Genomic DNA, 21,116 nt, shown 5'->3' on the forward strand with positions numbered 1-21,116 from the left:
GAGAAAGAGTTGAGGAATGGGGCCAGAGTAGGGTTGCAACAGACACTGTTCAATGTAGCCAATGTAGAGGCAGCCATAGCTGGGGCCCATACGAGTGCCCATAGCTACGCCCTTGGTCTATTGAAAATGAGAGGAATCGAAAATAAAGTTGTTAAGGGTGAGGACAAGTAGAGGAGAGTGTTAGTGGAAGAGGACTGGTTCTGCCTCTGGTCAAGAAAGGAATGGAGAGCGGTGAGGCCATCACGATGGAGGTACAGTATATAGGGACTGAACGTCTATGGTGAAGATGAGGTGTGCGTGCCGGAGAACTTAAAGCTATGGAAGAGTTGAAGAGCATATAATGTGTCACAGACGTAGGTGGGAAGGGATTGGACTGGGGAAACAGGATAGTGTCCAGGTAGGAGGATATGAGCTCCATGGGGCAAGAGCATACAGAGACAATAGGTCTGCCGGGATAGTCCTTGTGGATTTTGGGGAGGAGATAGAAGCTTAGCAGTCCTAGGTTGCGGGACTATCATGTTGGTAGCTTGGGGGGGGGGGGGGGGGGGGGGGGGGTTGGGGAGAAGATCGCCTGAGGTGATGAGGTCAGTGATGGTGCGGGAGATAATGTTCTGGTAGTCCTCGGTGGGGTCAATCAGAAGTAATCTTCTTTGTCTTAATCTTCCCTTTCCTAGCTTTTTTTTCCTCTATTCTCACCTTTTACCCATCCCCCAGTGGATCTGCTCTCCCCTCCTCCCCCGAACCTGCCTATCACTATCTCTTACCTGCATCTACCTATCACCACCTTGCCTCCCCTCTTTTGTCCACCTATCACTGCTCTGCTTTTCCCTTCTATATATTGGGCTTCCCCTTCTCCTATCTTCAGTCCTGAAGAAGGATCCTGACCCGAAACGTTGATCACCTGCTTTTCTCCACAAATGCTGCTTGGCCTGCTGAGTTCCTCCAGCGTCATCGTGTTTCTCATCAGAGAGAAAAGTTATCTCTCTCTCACTCAGATTTTATTACTTTGCATTGAACTGAACCAATGACTTGAGCCACTCATCCTTTATCAGTTTACATTTAGTGCTTTTACACTGTAATTACTGTGTCTTGTCAGTCACTAACTGATTTTGATGTTATGCGTGAGTGTAAGAAATCAAGCTGGACACAAGTCAATTTTTTTTTAACAGTATCCGCTACTTCCAGTTGCATCTTGCAATAATTTATATGCAATTGTAGCATTTGTTTAGTTATGAAAAGTATATATTTTTCTGTTTTAAAAATAAGCTCTTTAAATTCTCTTTTCATGGCAGTAACTATACCTGAACTACCAGATAACAAACTCTTAATCCTGATAGTGCCATTCACAAAGTTTGTCTGAATATTTCTTTGTCAATCCACATGCATTGTCTGCAGCTTGTCCAGTGAAGACACAAGAGACTGCAGATGCTGGAATCTGGAGCAAAAAATTAGCTGCTGGAAGAACTCAGAAGGTCGAGCAGCATCTGTGGAGACAAAGGGATGATCAATGTTTTGGGTCTAGACCCTGCATCAAGACTGAGTGTGTAGAGGGAAGGTAGCCAGTATATAGAAGTGAGAGGTAGGGGTGAGACAGAGACTAGCAGGTCAGAGGTGGAACCAGATGGGAGGTTGATGGAGCCAGGTGGGGGGGAAGGGGGGGCAGTTTTGTTACAAAAGCTGGTAGGTGATAGATTGGAACATCAGAAAAGACAAAAAAAAATAGACAGGTGCGTTACGGCAGAGACACAGTATGGAGGGTAATAAGGTAATAGGTGGAACCAGATAAGGGAGGGATGATGGGCAGATGGAGACAGGTGGGGGAGGGTGATATCCAGGGAACAAGGAGCGGATGGATGGAAAAGGTGATCAAAGTGAGAAAAAACCTAGGTTGGCTGGTGGGATTGGGAAACAAACACAGAGGGAGTTGGCTACCTGAAATTAGAAAAGTCAGCGCCCATGCCATTGGGTTGTAGGATACCAAAGTGGAATATGAGGTGTTGTTCTTTTATTTCACATTTGCCCTCACTGTGGCAGTGGAGAAGCCAAGGCCATGGAGTAAAAAATAAACTGCTGGAGGAGCTCAGCATCTGTGGAGGCAAAGGGATGGTCCTCGGCGTTCTCAACCCTCTGGTATCTCTTTCTCTGCTTCCATTAAGTAAGCCTCTTCAGTGACCTTGCCTTTTCATCCCACATGGGACAACTTCACTTGTCACGAGCTTTATGATCTGGTATATGGGAGTGTTAAGTCACCATCACTTTCTTCTGCCTCATTTGGGGTCAGCCTCACAGAGGTTTCACTGCGTCCCCTTCTGTGGTGGTAGCGGCCTGTCTTCCTTTTGCTGCCTCCATTTGTCTTCCTGCACCTGTCTGCACTTATGGTTTTACTGTTCTATGAACAACATTTGCATATTTATCTCCAAGTTGTGCAGTTGAACTGATTGCTTACCATGATGCAGTCTTCATTTTCCTGCGATGGTGTTCCTTTTCTCAGTTCCATCTGCTGTACCATACTTCCAAAGATGGGAGCCAGATCCTTTTGGTCTGCTATAATAAATCAACGTTATAGCTGCTAGATTCTTTGGCCTTCCCACCATCAGAGACCATTTCTCAGCAGACTTCAATGTAGTCTTAACATCCATCAGCAACACATGACTTTGGTTTAACTGCATCGCCTTGAGGTTGATGGTTTGCTCCTGAAATGGCACTGCTTTCCCTTACACCAGTATCTTAGGAGGATGTTCCTTCCACAGTATTGAATTTGTTTGGAATCGGGTACATTGTGCTCATGTGGTACTCTGAATCCGACGCTGTCTTTGTCCCTGAATGCCTTATCTCATCCACTCCGTGGACTTTCCACGACTTCTTTATTGTAACAATGATTTTCCATTTCACAACGTGCACTTTTTACCATACACATGACAGTTCTTTAACAACCACTTGTATTGTACTCCACAACAATTGCAACATCTAGAGAAACAAATGACTGCAGATGCTGGAATCTAAATGAAAAAAGAACACGATGCTGGAGGAACCCAACAGGTCAGGCAGCATCTGTGGAGAAAAGCAGACGGTCAACGTCTTGGGTCAGGACCCTTCTTGACTAAAGATAGGAAAAGGGGAAGCCCAATATATAGGAGGGGAAAACAGAGCAGTGATAGGTGGACAAAAGGGGGGAGGTGAGTGGGCACAAAGTGGTGATAGGTAGATGAAGGTAAGAGATAGTTACAGGCAGATGCAGGGGAGTAGGGGAGAGTAGATCCACCGGGGGATGGGTCAAAGGTATGGGGGGAGGGGAGGGAGATGAAAAGGAGGGAGGAAGAAAATGGTGAGGAGAAAAAAGAGGCTAGGAAAGGGAAGAAAAGAAAAGAGATGGGGGGAGGGGGGGAGATTTGGTTTACTTAAAGTGGGAGAATTCGATGTTCATGATGTTCATCCCCTTAGGCAGTAAGATCCCAAGACAGAAAATGAGGTATTGGTCCTCCAGTTTGTGTTTGGATTTCTCCCAGCAACGGAGGAGGCCGAGGACTGACATATCTATGATTGAATGGGAGGGGAGGGTGAAGTGACTGGCAACAGGGTAACCATTTCATAGAACGTCTACGCTCCATCCAAAACCGTTTCGTAGAACACCTGTGCTCCATCTGCAACTGCGATCTGCATCTCCCCGTTGCCAATCACTTCAACTCCCCCTCCCATGCAATCATAGATGTGTCAGTCCTTGGCTTCCTCCACTGCCGGGAGAAATCCAAACACAAACTGGAGGGCCAACACCTCATTTTCTGTCTTGGAACCTTGCAGCCTAAAGGGATGAACATGGAATTCTCCCACCTTAAGTAAACCTAACTTCACCACCCCCTCCCCCAACCACCTTGCCTCTTCTTCCCTTTCCTAGCATCTCTCTCTTTTTTCTCCTCATCATTTTTTCTCCCTCCTTTTCGTCTCCTCCCCTCCCCCCCATGCCCCCTGCCTCCTTACCTTTGACCCATCCCCTGGTAGATCTGCTCTCCCCTACTCCCCTGCACCTACCAATCACTATATCTTACGTACCGCTACCTATCACCACCTTGTGCCCAACCTGCCTCCCCTCTTTTGTCAACCTTTGTTTTTCTCTCCTATATATTGGGCTTCCCCTTTTCCTATCTTCAGTTCTGAAGAAGGGTCCTGACCCGAAACGTTGACCACCTGCTTTTCTGCACAGATGCTGCCTGGCCTGTTGAGTTCCTCCAGCATCATGTTGTTTTTTTCAACTGCAACATCTAAGTGACCTTGGTAATACTTTTTCCCATTCTGCTTTTTGTCTTGAGCTTCACTGCAAGTACTTCCTGCTGTTGGCCATCCAATAACAATGGATAGCTTTGCACCTTAGCATGACTATGCGCTTTCCTGGAGTTAATTTCGTCTCACATAGGATCCATCCCCTCCAGATGGGTTCCAGGAATCCTCAAATAATCTGATCTCTGATGAATGAGTTTTTCCATGTCTGTGAAATTGAAACAATCTGCTAACAACCTTAGCTCATTTTAGAAGGTATCAAAGGACTTCTCCCTTCTCCTGGTTGCCTGTGGGGAGAAAAAAACAGTAATAGTTAACTGATTCATTTCTGAATGAGGTGCAATGTGCTTACAATGTACGTATTTAATACATTCTCCAGGGTCTCATTTGAGGGTTTTGTGGTATGGTACAATTTCCCCTGTGATCAATGAGATATAATAAAATCTTTCCTTTTCATCTGGTCTGGTTTATCAGCCATACAGAGCCCCATATGAAATATAAACTGTTGCTTGCCTAGTCACCATTCTTTAGATAGGTTATTTGCCCCGAGATCCACTGGCTCAAATAGCTTTATTTCCACTACCTCAGTTGAATCATACAGTTCACTGTCCCTGGCTGTGCGTCCATGTACTTCCTCGCGTCTGATATCTGGCGTTCTGATTCAGGAGTCACGCCTAAATTTCAAAATTTCATCAACTACCACTTCTCTCAGCAAGTATCTTCTTTCATTTACTGTCAAATACTGGTGAATTAGTTAATAATTTAAACTAACAAACAAAGGTACTTTATTTATAAAATCGCTTGCACTGTGTGGCAGCATTCCTTACAATGGCTTTCTCTACAGTGACGGAAACCTGTGGCTGTGTCTAAACTGTAACATCATGGCAACATATGGAGTAGTTGATCACATGCTACAATTCCTAAAGTGGCACCGACTGATATTACATGCTTTACACCTACCATCAATGTTGAGCTGACAGGCATATAATTATTTTGTCTATCCCTTTCTCCCTTTGTGAACAATGCTATCACATTAGGAACCTTTTCAGTCCTCCAACAAGTGTGGAGCTGAAGAACATTGGAAAATAATGCCAAGCTTCCATAATTATCTCCCTTGCTTCTTTTAAGCGCCTGGGATTCCTTTAATCTGAACATGGTGATTTAAACATTTTTAAAGATGCAGGACTCCTTTAATATGTGCTCTCTCTCTCTCTGTCTCTGTCATATCCTGGTTCCTCTTGAATGTCAGTGCCTCTATTACCCACTTCTTACGTGAAGATAGACACAAAATATTTGGAACCATTACACCTTTACCTCCATACTTGGGTTATAGTTTTTTATTCTATTAGGCACTGTTCTTTATAAATCTCTTTCCTTTAATGTATTTATAAAATATCTGAGTTTTCTTGGATTATACCTGTCATTAATTTTTTCATACACCCTCTGTCTTCATAACTTCTTTTATGATTCTGCCCTTGTACTTTAATATTCTTCTAAACTTCCTGTAGTGTTGAAACAGTATCTGTTTCTTTTTTTTTGCCCCACTGTATCTTTTTCCATGTATGTTCCTCAGCATCTAGAGGTTGTACAATTTTTTTCTTTTTGGAAATTCATTTCAATAAACCCTCATTGTCTACTCCTTGATTGCATCCCATTCCTTTGATGCTGATTTAACTTAAGGGATTGGTTTCCAATCCACTTCTGCTAAATCACATCTTACTCTATGAAGCTAACCTAAACCCAATTTGGAACGTTTCTTCATGGCCCACCTTTTCCTCTTCCCACAATTATGTAGAATCAAAAAGCACAGTTGAAAGAATATCATTTTTACCAGATGTCTTAGCCAACATAACTCACTGAAAAGAGAAGAATTTGTTGCTCACTTGAGAAGCTGTTAGAGAAATATTCTGGTTTTGGTAAAATTTATAATCTCTCGAACAGTACAGTGATGCTAGTTAAGGGAGGTTCGATGTGAAATCTACTATTTAATCTCCAGATTGTTACCTGCTCCATCCACTAACATTGTCCCATTCATAAGCCCACTGAGGTGATTGCTGCAGATGGAATTTTGTGTAATTATTTTCCTATCAATCGTAGTTCAGTTAGTTAGAAGATCTGAAGCACATTGTAAAATTAATAAAATGTACAATGCAAGTACAAGTCCTGATTTCTTTAGTGCATGTAGAGAGAAAAACAGTAATTCTGTGTGTAGCTGCCTTGCTAATTGCATTCAAAGTAGCATAGTGGTAGCATTCTAATGAAATTGATTCAGCATACAGAGCCTGAATTATGACAATAGCTCTCCATATGTCTGTAGTATTAGATGCTTTCATGTCAGCTGAATGGATAATATCATTAATAATGACTTCACATCATTTATTACGTATTGATTGGCGGAATTGTGCTATTTACTCAGAACACTGTTGTATAAATGAGGCACCTGATAGTCTTATCTAACTGGCTCTTTGTTACTGTTATTGAACTACATTTATTTTAAATGCCACCAGGAAGATAATGCACACAGTTGCTTTTATTCATAGAGTTTGACTGCCTGGCTTTGTTATTATAATAGATTAGAATCTTTCTGTTCTGTCACAGATGTTCCAGATAGCAGGAATGACTCAGTTTGCTTAGTTGAAGAATCACTCTGTTTTGCTTCCAAACTGTGTTCGGCAGGGTTGGAGAGAAAAGTGTGCTCACTGTCTGCATCAAAGATCACAACCAACAATTAAAAATTCATCCTATATTCAGCTCCGGTCCTAAAAAAATAGTTGCATCTGTGTCTTCATGGCTTCTCTTGAAATACATGACTGTATGGTGCCAAATGTAGCTATTTCACCTGAACTTCAGAACTTATTTCCCCGACACCCCTCTTCATCAGTTTAACCCATGAAGTTAAGAGCACGAATGTAGAAGGGATACATGTAAAGGAGTTGCGATCATGGTTATAGTCATTAAATCATACAGCACGAAAACAGACCCTTCAGCCCACTAAGTCATCACTAATTATCAAGCCACCCATTTACACTAATCCTATTATGTTTTCCATTCATTCCCATGAACTAACCCCAGGTTCTATCATTCACATACAGACTAGGAGCAATTAACAGAGGCTAATTAAGTGACAAGTCCTGATGAAGGGTCTCGGCCTGAAACGTCGACTGTTCATTTCCCATCATAGGTGCTGCCTGACCTGCTGAGTTCCTCCAGCATTTTTCGTGTGTTGCCCCAGACTTCCAGCATCTGCAGTCTTTCTTGTGTGACCAATCAGCCTACCATCCCACATATCTTTGGGATGTGGAAGGAAACCGGAAAACACAGAGGAAGCCCACGCAGTCACGGAGGAAGTACACAGGCCACAGAGAGTACCGGAGGTCGGTATTGAACCCAGGTAGCTGGAGCTGTGAGACAGCAGCTGTACTAGCTATACCACTGTGCTGCCCCAAAACTTCCATTCTTTCCACATTCCCAGCACTTGGCCCCTGATTCTGCTGCTCACCCACACGAGGGGCAATTTATAGTGGAGAATTAACCTGCCAACCTGCACTTCTTTGGGATGTGAGAGGAAACCAAAGTAAACCCATATGGTCACGGGAAGAATATGCAAACTCCACACAACACCAGAGGTCAATATTAAGCCCAGGCTGCTAGAGCTGTGAGTCAACAGAATTACTTGCTGCACCACTATAGTCCAGCTCCTCTGCTTTACACCCATCCGTTGGGGGAAGAAAAGAAGTGCAGATGAATGTTTGAATTCCAATAAAACTTTAATAATCTACAATCTGACTATTCAGAAATCCTGATGGTTTGGCATCTGGCTCACCAGGTAATGCTTGCCATGCTGCCTTTCCACTCACCAGGAAACCAGTTTCCATCCTCCCTTAGCTTAAAGTGGTTCTTCACAATCCAGACAAGAAGCATGTAAGCTGGAGACACAAGCTGGAATCTGGAGCAACAAACAAATTACTGGAGGAACGTAGGATGCTGCCGGCTGGCACATTCCAGGCTGCAGGAGTACGTGCTGAGGGATGCACTGAAGCTGGGCGCAGCCAACGCAAAGGCTCAGTGGAGAAGGACTACAGTTTAGGGTTCTTCTGCCACTGGAGAGGGAGGGGCAGGGACAGGGAGAAAGCCCCTAAATATTGTAAACACGGGACTGGGTAGCTTCCAGGGAGCCACACGTGTGGCATCGGTGCCCTTTTTCTATATAAAAAGGTAAGACTAATGAATGATTTGTACAAGAATGTAAAGGTTTGCACTGTTTTTGTAATTGTATATAGTTTGTCTTTTATTATGAATAAAGTTTATTTTGTTAAAAAAAACGCAGTGGGTCAGGCAGATTCTGTGGAGGGAAATGGACAGTCAATGTTTCGGGTCGAGTCTCTTTATCTAAACTGAACGATAGAGGGGAGATAGCCAGGATGATAGCCATGCTGGCCATCTCCCCTCTAACTTTCGGTCCATATGAAGCATCTCGACCTGAACTGTCGACTTTGCATTTCACTCCACAAATGCTGCCTGACCCATTGAGTTCCTCCAGCATTTTGTTTGTTGCTAAAGAAACATACAAGTGGAGGGCACCATAGGCAGCTAGACTACACACCCAGGATGAAGGTAACTACTCCATCCTGTAAGGTGAGATGCCTAATGGACTCACTTTGATTACAACTCAAAAGGAAGGCTAAGAAGAGTTGTGCCTCTGCTGGAATACATGAAGGCTGCCATAAAACATGATTGAATTGACTTTAAAAACACTTTTGTATGTAATTATGGATATTTAATTTGACCCAAACCCAAGTTCTATTTAAGGGCACTATGCATCATTATCTAATAGTAATGTTATCAAGTACTCTTCCAGTTAACCAGTGTAAAATGTGTACGCAATGTACTAAAGCTTCAGTGCTGCATATTTTTAAGGAAACAATTGCAATGTGCTGTCAGTCAAATTGAAATATGTTCTAAGTCCGATTAGATGAAATCCACTTGCAACAATGCTAAATGTAATCAAGTGCATAGCCTTAAGTAAAATGTAATCAAATTACAAAACAAAAACAATCATTTTCTGCCACAATGTTACACATATTGCATAGTATTCAATAACTGAAGATAAGCATCTAATCGTCAGTGAATTAATGCAAAGACACAGTCATTGCATTAAGGCAAAGGAAAATAGCTATGAGGTGAAATAATTAAAACACTCATATGCTTTACAGTCTGATAATGGTTTGAATTTCTGTTGCTAAGCCACATAACAGTGAACCTGACGGAGTTTGCATTCCAATTATCATGCATGTTCACTTCACCGTGCACAGGGAACCTTGTCAATACTATTGTTAATTTCACCTGATAGATCTTTTTTCCTTTGTCATGGTGGTCATCTCAGTTCAAAATTTAATACATTTTTGTTGCTCAAAGGAAGACAAATCAAAATAGTAAATCGGTAAGCATCTTTGTACTTGAACACGTGGCATTAAAAATATGACTGCAACTGCAGTATAGATGATTGAATAATTATGTCACGCAGTCAGGTGCATGGGCCGGAGTGGGAATTACTCCTCCCCCCTCCTCCCAATAATATGTACATGTGTGCACAGTGGCTTTTTATTTAATATGTCCCTTTAAAAAGTGGTCAAATTTAATTTCCTGCTTGTGTCCCTGTGGTAATTTAAGAGGATTCACAATTAAGTTGAAGCTGACTCTGTAAATTTAAATGATTGTTAAATTCATGAACATGAGTGGATTGCCATTTCTGTACTTTTGAGTAAAAAAAGACAATGTGTGATTTCAGATCCCAGTGAATGCCACCAATGCTCTTGCTTGTGCCCACCAACTGATGGCCTACACAGGAGAAGCAGCAAGCTTTGTGGACATGATGGATGTTATTTTTGTGGCTCGAATAATTCAGAAACTTATCGTCTTCGTGGATCGAGTCAAAGATGTAATGTATTTGGTTGATGAATTTCATGTAATGTCACTTCATGCACCTTCATTTTCTCATTTCTCCATTCCCTTTTTAAAGTTATTGATGGATTGTGATTCAACAGTGATTTCTGGAAAACCATTACAGATTCTATTGTTTTCTGATGTGATCTTAAATTTTAAAATTTTGCTAACTGTTTCACTGATAGAGCAAATTGCCTATTTCATGTTGTTATTATCATCCTGAAGATCTGAATCACATAGACCTATGGCCTCTGTTCTTCCGAAAAATCTATGACTTCTTATTCCTGGTAACATAGCAGACAATTTAGCCTCCCCAAACTTGAACTAGTGTTTAGTGAGATCAAGCACGCACCTATTGTTTCAGCCTTTTCTGGTCACACTATCCCAGTAAACACAATGTTTTGGATTGTTCTTTCCTTCAGAATGCATTTCTTCCTATCTCAACTTCACTCTTCCTCTCCCTGTCCAGGTTCTTCCCTCTACATCTATAACACTTATGGCACTCTCTGCTGCTTTTACAGTTTCCAGTTTCCCAACCCCAACTGGTTCATTTTCATTGCGGATGTCCAATCCCTCCACACTTGCCTCCTTCCATCTCTCCCACCCCCCCCCCCCCCCCCCCCCCCACTGCTTCCCAACACACTCCATCATTGAGGCCCTTTGTTTCTCCTCTGAACAGAGACCTAGCCAGTCCTCCTCCAACAACATCTTTCACATGGGTGAAACAAACAATCTTCTGGAAAATGTCAGTGGGTCGAGCAGCATCTGGTTGGGGGGTGGGGAGAACAGGAAGGAATTGTTGAGGTTTCAGGTTGAAACCCTGCATCAGGACAATGGTGAAATTGTCTACACTGAAAAATCCACTCACTTCCTCCAAAATAAAATGAGAAACCATATAGTTCCAAACTATATCTATCTCTTTGTGGAACACATGAAACATTCTTTGTTTCAGTCTTAGTTGAGTCTCCTCCTTCACTTCTTTTTCTGATAAGTTAGAGTCATAGAGAAAAACAGCACGCAAACAGGCCCTTCAGCCCAACTCATCCATGCCAACCAAGGTGCCTACCCATTTGCCCATGTTTGGCCCATATCCTTCTAAATCTTTCCTATCCGTGTACTTATCCAAATGTCAGGCTTTGTCTATCCATATGATCCTGTCCCTCAGAATCCCCGCCAGTAACTTCCCCACCACTGACGTCAGGCTCATTGTCCTGTTGTTCCCTGGCTTGTCTTTGCTGCCCTTCTTTTAAAAAAAAATGGTACAACATTAGCCACCCTCCAGTCTTCCGGAACTTCACCTGTGGCTAATGATGAAACAAATGTCTCTGCAAGGGCCTCCACAATTTCTTCCCTAACTTTCCACAAGCTCCAAGAATGTACTTGGTCAGGCCCTGGGGATTTATCCACCTTAATGCACCTTAAGGCTGCCCATACCACCTCCATGGTAATTCGTATGTGGTCCAAGACATCACAATTCATTTGCCTTAATTCCTTAACATCCATGATCATCTCCACAGTAAAAACTGATGAAAAATACTCATTAAAATTGATACTGTTTCCTATTCACACATTGAATTTGAATATTTCATCATTTTTACTGCCAATTTCCACCCTCCTCTTACCTTCACGAAGTCCCTCTAACTTGTCACATCTGTTTCTCAACTTCTCCATCTCCATTTCAGAGGATAAGCTGGCAGTCAGTATCCAGAACAAGCCCACAGACTCCCACAGATATCTTGACTACACTTCCTTCCACCCAGCATTCTGAAGAGACCCCATTCCATTTTCCCTGTTTCACTGTTCCCAAATGTACTGATGATGCCATATTCCACACCAATCTGTATTCTTTTTCCTCAATTATGGATTCTCTTGCTTCATAATCAATAATGCCAATTCCATTTTCTGCACTTATAATCCTGCCCAAAATAAGGATAGAGTTTCTCCTTGGCCTCACTTTCCATCCCACCAGCCTCTGCATTCAATGGATCATTTAACATATTTTCCAAAACTTCTGCTGTGATGCCACCACCAGACACTTCGTCTCCTCCTGTTTCAGCATTCCCAAATGACTATTCCTCCTGAGACATTCTAGTTAACTCTTGCTTCTCCATCAATATTCACTCAAGTTTATCCCAGCTCTGATGAATGGTCATTGATCTGAAAGATTATTTCTATCTCCACAGATGCTACCTGACCTGCTAAGTCTTTCTAACATTTTCTGTTTCATTTCATCAAAATTGTGGCTAATTATTGAACTAATTCTAAATACTCATCTTCGCCCCATATCCCACAACAACATTGGTTAACAGAGATCTGTCAATGTCAGTCTTAAAATTAACAATTTTAAAATTAACAATTTTAAAACTGCCATTGATAGATCTCTAGCATCAACCTCCATTTGCAGAAAAGAGTTCAAATTTCTACCACTTTTTATACATCATAGTGTTTGCTACTTTCACTCCAAAAGGCTATGTCCCCAAGTTCTAGATTCCTCAACCAGCAGAAATGGTTTCTCTCGACTCTACCAATTTTCCTCAGAATGAATCAAATCAGCTTGTAGTTTCTAAATTCCAGTGATTGTAACTCTTGTTTGTCTAATTGCTCCTCATTATCTTAACTCTTAAGATCCAGGTATCGTTCTGTATGATCTTTGATCTCACTCCAGTGCATCCTTCCTAAGGTTTACTAACTCAGAACTGAATGCAGAGTTCCAACTGTGCCCAAACTAAGGTTTTGCAGGGCCACAACATGACTTAAAACACCTTGTTATTGAGATATAAAAGTTAGAATTGCATTAGCCTTTTTGTATTTTTTTTCTCATATTTGTCCATACAATTAGACTTCTTTGGTATTTGTCTATGTACTTTTAATGACCTCTATTCATTAATCCCTATTGGACTTTTTAGTTAGAGAACTCAGTGAAGGGGAAGATGAAATTCTAGTGCAAGTGTCCACAAATAAAGAGGAGGTACTCAATGCCTTAGCGGGCTTAAGGTGGCTAAGTCCCTGGGGCCACCTGAGAGTTATCCCAGGCTGCTGAGTGAGGCAAGGGAAGAGATTGCTGCAGCTCTGGCTGAGTTTTTAAATCTATGCTGGCCACAAGTGAGCTAACAGATGACTGAAGGAATGCATACGTGGTCCCCTTTTTTCAAGAAGGGCAGCAGGGAAAAGCCAGGCAATTACAGACCCGTGAGCCTAATGTCAGTCATAGGGAACTTGCTGGAAAAAATTCTAAGGGACAGGATTAATGATCACTCAAAAAGGCAGGGCCTGATCTGAGATAGCCAGCATTGCTTTGTCAAGGGCAGAGCTGGTTGACTTTTTTGAGGAGCTAACAGTGTGTATTGATGAGGGCAGTGTAGTAGATGTAGTTTACGTGGAATTCAGTAAGGCCTTTGACAAGGTCCCACATGGGAGAGTGGTCCAAAATGTTAGGGCTCTTGGGAGCCAGGGCAGGTTGACAAATCAGATCTAAAATTGCCTTGGCAATAGGAAGTGGAGGGTGATGATAGAGGAATGTCTTTTATGATTGGATTCCTGTGAATAGTGGTTTTCCACAGGGATCAGTGCTGGAACCCCTGCTGTTCACAACATTTTGGATGTGGCTATAGGAGAAATGATCAGCAAGTTCACAGACAACATGAGGATTGGTGGAATTGTTGACAATGTGGAGGGTAGTCTTAGGCTACAGGGTAATATTGATTTGTTGGTGAAAAAGGCTGCAAAATGGCAGATAGAGTTTAATCTTGATAAATGTGAGGTGATGCATTTTCAGAATTATAGGACATACACGTGAATTGTAAGTTCCAATGGAGTATTGATAAACAGGTGGTCCTTGGCATGCAAGTCCAAAGATCCTTGAAGGTGGCAGTGTAGGATGTGGTACTGGCATTCAGTAGTTGAGGCATTGACTACAAGAGCAGGAAGGTTATGCTCCAACTTTATGAAACATTAGTCAAACCTCTTGGAGTACTGCATGCAGTTCTGGTCACCATACTATAGGAAAGATGTGATAGTGCTGGAGAGGGTGCGGAGGAGACTCACCAGGATGTTGCCTGGCATGGACTGTTTCAATTGTGAGGAGAGACTGGAGAGGCTAGGTCTATTTTCCCTGGAACAGAGGAGGTTAAGAGGGGACACAGGAAACGTTTCCCCATGTCAGAGGTGAATAAAACTAGGTGTCATAGATTTAGGCTAAGGAGTAAGAGACAGAATTTGAGAGGGGCCTTTTTCACCCAGAGAGTGGTGAGTACCTGGAATGCACTGCCAGAGAGAGTGGTAGAAGCATAGTCATTGACATCATTTAAGAAGTGTCGAGGATCACTTAACTTGTCTAGGCATAGAAGGCTCCGGGCTAAGTACTGGAAGATAGAATTAATACAGAGGGTGCCCATTGGTTGGCATGAATATGGGGGCTGAATGGTGTGTTTCCATGCTGTGTGACTCTATGACTTTATTATTTTGGACCTCCACTCCTTCAAGTTTTTCACCATTTAGTAAGCAATCTGACTGCTGTTTTTTGTATGAAAAAAGAATGCCTCACGTTTGCTAATATTGAAATACATTTGCCACAACTTTGTCCTTGCACTTAAAAAAAATCCCTGTAATCTCATGCTCCTTTCTACACTATACACAATGTTCCCCATCTTTGTACCATAGGCAAAATTAGAAATGTGAATATTATTCCATCATCCAACTTGTTGATAAATAGAGTAAATATCTGAGGTTTCAATCCTTTGGAGTATCACTAGTCACATCCTGTCAATTACCTATGTTGCCAGGCTAATCTTTCAACTGGTCAGTCATTTGTCCTCAATTCCATGATTTCAATTTTAACTAATAGTCCCTGTGAGGACTTCATCTAATACTTTCAGAGGAATATACGATTAACATTCTGAATACAATTTATTCACCTCTTTATAAGGTTTAATCAATTTCATCAGTTAAGGCCTATCATTTACAAAAACATGCTTATTCTCTCCAAACAACTGAAAATGTTCAATTTATTCAGTCATTCCATCCTTAATTATAGACTCTAGTAGCTTGCGAACAACATGTCATGATAACTGATCTCTACATCCCTGGTTTCCCTCTCTTGAATTGTGGAAAGTTATCTTTTATCCAAGTAATTTCCTTGTGAATTCATACCTTCTGCATCTTCTGAATGGCTATTTTGTGTCTCAAGAAAAAACTTGTGGTAAATTTGTGATATTGTACTTTTTTGAATCTATCCATCCAAGCCAGAAACACTCCCATATCAGTTTTGTAATTGGTGTAAAAGCTTCTATATTAGCAATTTTAACAAAGAGCAGAGCATACATTTATCAGCAGATTTAAAGTTTTAAGCTGGAATGGCAACCTATTTAAGTTTCAATTCAGCCCCTGGCAGTTAATTACATTAACATTGTTATCTGAGCAGAATTAGTTTTGTTCCAACTGACTTCTTGAAAATGATTTCTCCACATGAATTTTCAAATTCCAGTGCCTTCAGAAAACAGTACGATAACATATGTAAAATAGCTGGAAGAACAATACTTTAATCAGAACCTTGGGAATCATTCCAAAAGCTATCATAATATTTTGATGCAACAAGACTTTGAACTATTGTCCAGCTGAATTCCACACATTTTACAAGCTAAGATATTTATTTTCATTGGTCCACCTTTTTAACTTTGTGGATGATCAAGATCACAAGATAATACAGGTCAGACAAGCTGAATCTGACAAGAAATACAGCTGTTTCTTCAATGTTTCTGCAGTCTCAGATTCATTTCATTCCTCATTTTTTTGTATTAAGGGAAGCTTTCTTAGAGAAGTTCTAAATGCATTGCTTTTTTAAAAAAATCTTGTCCTTGTTTCATTGTTTCTGTGCTGTGTTCCAGATTTACTATTTCTGTGTCATTCTCTTTCCTATGTCACATAACTAATTTTTACCCACACTGCCTCTATTGTCTTACCCTAGGTAACAAGACTGGGTCACAGTAAGCACACTATCCAATTTAAGATCACTTTCCTTGTATTTGCACTCTACCCATATACATTAGCTTCAATACAGTCTCCACACATTTTGACTAAGAGTTGATGCCTCAGGGGAAATTGAAACATTGCTTTAATCTTTTTATCCCAGCACTTCAATGGCATCAGGAAAAAAATGAAGTCCTTCAAAAAACATTTAATGCATAATGCATTAATATTCACCTGTGGAATCTTGTGTAATTGCACAATTGCTACACATTGCTCTGATGATGTACAAAAATCAGGTTGTAGCTCTTTTAACTGGGCTTAAAATATCACATGCAAAAATTATAGGGCAGCATTGCAGAACAAAATATCTACAAGTTTTTCAATAAGAATTTTAAATTAAAGAAATACATTACCCTGTTACTCAATCAAGTTGTACTAAAATCGAATGATAATATCAAACCTCAGTGCGATGAAGATTTTCAGTGGCTGTAAATGTTTTCCGATAGACGGTTGGCTGCTTTGTTTACTTCTTGCTTAAGGGCTGAATTCCCAGTTGGGCCCTTCTGACTGTTTATTGTAACCAACAAAAGCTCAGAGTTTTTTTTCTGGCATAAAGTCAAGGGGAACCATTTTTAGAAATTCTGCACTTATAATCTCTTAATAAGAAGCTTTTCCATCATTGAACTTATTGTTCTCCCATGAGCACACCAAATTGAAGTATTTACAAATGGATTCCTCAGCAAAGTCTGGCAGAGCACTGGGTTAGAGAATTGTTTCAGCATCAGGAAACTATTTTCAGATTATTTGGGTTGTGATATTGAATCAGGTATTTCCATGTGCTTCATGTTACCTTGCTGGAGCATGTAGAATATATCGTGATGATGTCCACCCTACAGCCGTGAGCATTTTGTGCGTATCTTTAAGCAACTACCACCATGTGTGGGTCATGCACAGGAAGTCAGGACTGAACCCCACCCATGGTATTTAAAGAGATCCTTAATTAGTGGAAGGTTTATTAGTTTGATTTGCAAGGGAGTTAATTGTACTCCACTGGTCTGCATTTTGGAGCTGGCATGAAGTTCTTTATTTCTACAAGGATCTAAAGGCCAATTTTTTTATCTTTGTTGGTATATGGGATCTTTACAAGTACATCTGCTAGGTGTCCAGCACAACCAGTAGGTGTTGTTTATCCCAATTGGGTAGTGTGCAACCCAATGGTTTGAACACTGAATTTTCCAATTTCAAGTAACTTGCTCCCTCTGTGCTCTTTTCTCTCTCCTTCCAATCCACTCAAGTATTCCCAAACACCACCCAAAGCTCCCACCGTTACCCAGTTTCATTCCCCTCCCTCATCTGGTTCCATCTGCCTATCACCACATATTTAACCTACTGGATTTCCTATCCTCTTCCCCAACTGGTTCCATCTGCCCATCATCCCTCTCTTATCTAGTTCCACTTATTACCTTCCTTACTTATCAGATTCCAGCACCTGCAGCCTCTTGTGTCCCTACCTAGCACCTTGCAGCCTCTCTCTCTACCTCCACCCTCCACTCTCTCCACCTGGCTCCATCTGCCCCTTTTTCTTCTCTCTCCTTATTTGTCTCCACGTATCCAGAGGGTACATGGAGACAACTCCACCCCTCTGGCTCCCCCACATAGCTCCAACTGCCCATTATCCCCCTCCTATCCTGGTTCTACCTATTGCCTGGTAGCCCCTGCCTCACCCCTCCCTCTCACCTACTTGTACTGGCTATCTCCCCTCTACACTCTCAGTTCTGCCAGTTGTTTTGTGTTCCAGATTACAGCATCTGCAGTCTCTTTTGTCTTCCTTTTTAGGCTGCCCATCATGGTCCTTCAGGAACAGAATTGATGCACATTCTTATCCATGGGAAACTGGTACTCCCTGGACTGGCTGCAGCTCACTTCTCCTTGGTGATTCACCATATGCACATCCTGCCTCTTTACTCTCCTCCACTGTCCCTGAAGTGCTAGTGTCAGAGCTGGTGCATGGAAGTGACAGGTGCTGTGACAGTGTGTCATCGTGTACAGTTTCTGCTGGCTCATTAGGAAGTGCCTCTGCAGGCATTTCTGGAAGAACAATGCATTTAAATCTTGTGCATCTTGTAAATGAGAAAAGTTTGGGTGTGGGTAATAAGTGGAAAATGAGAAGCAAAATTAGATACAAGTGCACCATAATCCTTCATGATGTCCAAATTGCCATTGCCCACAGCTTGTGTGGCAGTTGATGTAATGATTGCCAGCACTCATTTCTGCATGCCTCTGAATTGTTAGACTCTGAAGTCCATTCCCTGCCTGTTATTATAGCCTGTTCTTACTTACAAACTTCTACTGCAAAGTGGAAATATATTTGGAGTGGCTTTTAATGTCTTGGTGTGTGTGTGTGTGTTGGGGGCAAATGAATGTTAGTTAGGTGTAATGAGTATGAGAGATTGTTATCAGGTGACTGCTGTTGTTGTAAGAAGTGGTGCGTAGAACAATGTTCAATTGTTTTTCCAGGTGCTGGTAGCTGAAATGTATTTTTGTGTTTACTGACCTTGACATATAGCAAATCATTGAACATTTTTCTAAATAGGATCATTCCCAGGGTCATATCTTTGGCATTCACTTCCCTGACAACCTCTGGCCACTGCAGATTCCTCACGGACCTGTATGGTTCACTGAGCCCCTCACTGTGCAGAACCTCTCACTTGATCTTTACCTCTTCTATCAATAGATCAAGAGCAGTACCTGAAAATAAGGGTGTTCACCCCTGTGTCTAGCTCTCCATGGTTACTCTTGTGCTTACTGTGCCATCAGCAACTTACAGCAGCAATTGTAGGCAATGAACCCTTACCTACCAAGGGTCTTGTGTTACATTCAATTGGTGTATATGACTCCAGAAATTAGTCTGCATTATTCTGCACTAATGCAAAAACCAGCCAATTGGTGCTACTTGAGCCAAGAACTCACTGCATTAGATACACAGCTAAGTTTCTTGTGTCAAGCACACACAAGTCTACAGTGCATCACCATTTTAATGAATTATTTTCCAGCACAGACAAATTCTTACCCCCACAGTTTTCAAAAATCTTTTAATTCACCTGCAATAGTCCACTAACATGGACTTTGAATGTTGTTTTTGGATTTCACTTACTTCTGCAAACAAAAGGGGAAATTGTCTTTCAGCTCAGCACAGGATGTTTGATTTGGCCTGTTGTGAACAAGTCTCTGAGCTCTGGTATTACAAAGGCGGAAAAAGTGTATATTAAGCTTAGTTAGTGCCTTGAGTGGCTTAAAACCACATCATATATTGTCATTTCTTTTGGAAGAAAACATCTGAATTTGAAAACATTTGGAAAAGAAAACATTTGACATTTCACTTGCAATTGCTATCTGGAAACTGGATTATTTTTCCTGATTACATTCCAATGAAATATTCTACTGATAAGACCAGTTTAAAATAAAATCAACTAGTTTTAAATGATGGTGATAAGATTAGAATTCATTTATTGAGCTTTTGTTTCTGTTTTTTTTCTACTGTATTAATAATTTTGTTAAAGTGATGAATGATAAGTGACATTAACAATTGTGCCATCATGAAGCACATTTCATTGCAAGAAGAGACTAAACTACCATCAGCAGAAATGCAATCTTCTTAAATGTGTTCCTGCAGAAATGTTAAATAAGCTCCTTGTGTTTCTGGGCCTGCTGTGTGTCCTTTCAAATCAGTGGGGAAAGAAATGTAAAATAGATCACAGTAAATGGAACAAAACTGCAAGATGTGCAGCTCTCAAGTCTGGAAGATTTCTCAGGAGCTTTGACTCCCACTTTCAAGATCTTTGTAATAATGTAATTGCAGCATTTCAGATGGACCAAAGCCATTGTTTCAGGTCCCCACTACAAAGTCTGTGCCCCAGTCGTTGTCTACCTCCCTACCTTGTCCCAGTTTGATACTGAGCCACACTGTTCTCAACCTCCCATCTTATCTGACCCAGAACTGAACTTGGAGCAATACAGCACAGGAACAGGCCCTTCAGCCCACCATGTCTGCACTGACCATGATGCAAATCTAACTAATCCCATCTGCCTGTACGTGGTCTTTATCCTTCTACTCCCTGTCTGTTCATGAGTATGTCTAAATACCTCTGAAACATTGCTGTTGTATCTGCATCTACCACCTCTCCTGGCAGTGTGTTCCAGGCACCTACTACTCTCTGTGTGTAAAACAAAAACTTGCCTTGCACATCTCCATTAAATTTTCCCCCTCTCACCTTCAACCTGTGTCCTCTAGTATTGAACATTTCTGCCCTGGAAAAGAGAGACAATCATAATCTTCTCCATCACCTGTTTTCGTTTTTATCCTTCAAGCTCAGCTGCTGCTGCAAGCCTCATGTATTGCTTTACAAGAAGACTCAGCTATTGAGATGTTCTTCAGACCTTGTCTTTCCTTAACTTGCACTATCCCATTCATTTATCATTCTTGTGCTTGCTGATCCACAATGACTCTTGATTCAGCAAAGCCTCAGTTTTTAAAATTCTCATCTTTGTATTCAAATCCTTCTATGACTTTAGCCTCCTTCTGTAATCTTGTTTAACCTCAGAAAACGGAGTTCTGTTAGTCTCCATTTGAGGCTACTGGACAGCCCTCAGTTTATTTTACCACACCATTCATAGTGTGCCAGATACCTAGAAAAGTACTGTGCTTTTTCCCTCCTTTAATTTGCTTTTTAAAGCTTACCTCACAGTCATAGTTGAATTTATTGTCATATGCACAAGTACGTGTATGCACAGGTGCAATGAAAAACTTACTTGCAGCAGCATCACAGGCACATAGCGTCATTTCAGCAGCATTCGCAAGAAAAACATAAATTAGACATCAATTATACACAATATTTACAAGAAAGAACAATTAGAATGGAAAAAGCAAGTTGATTTTA

General features: G+C 41.3%; 1 protein-coding gene across 2 annotated transcripts in view; it reads left to right on the plus strand.

The window, feature by feature from the left end:
• The window catches only part of LOC127576866 (adhesion G protein-coupled receptor A3), a 438,420-nt gene that overhangs the window by 251,067 nt on the left and 166,237 nt on the right, over positions 1–21,116 (plus strand). For both annotated transcript variants that reach the window (XM_052027670.1, XM_052027671.1), the window contains one exon: positions 10,061–10,210. In XM_052027670.1, the coding sequence (XP_051883630.1) occupies positions 10,061–10,210 (150 nt within the window). The remainder of the gene's footprint in view (positions 1–10,060; positions 10,211–21,116) is intronic.

This window comes from Pristis pectinata, chromosome 12, assembly GCF_009764475.1.
Source record: "Pristis pectinata isolate sPriPec2 chromosome 12, sPriPec2.1.pri, whole genome shotgun sequence".
Classification (NCBI taxonomy): domain Eukaryota; kingdom Metazoa; phylum Chordata; class Chondrichthyes; order Rhinopristiformes; family Pristidae; genus Pristis; species Pristis pectinata.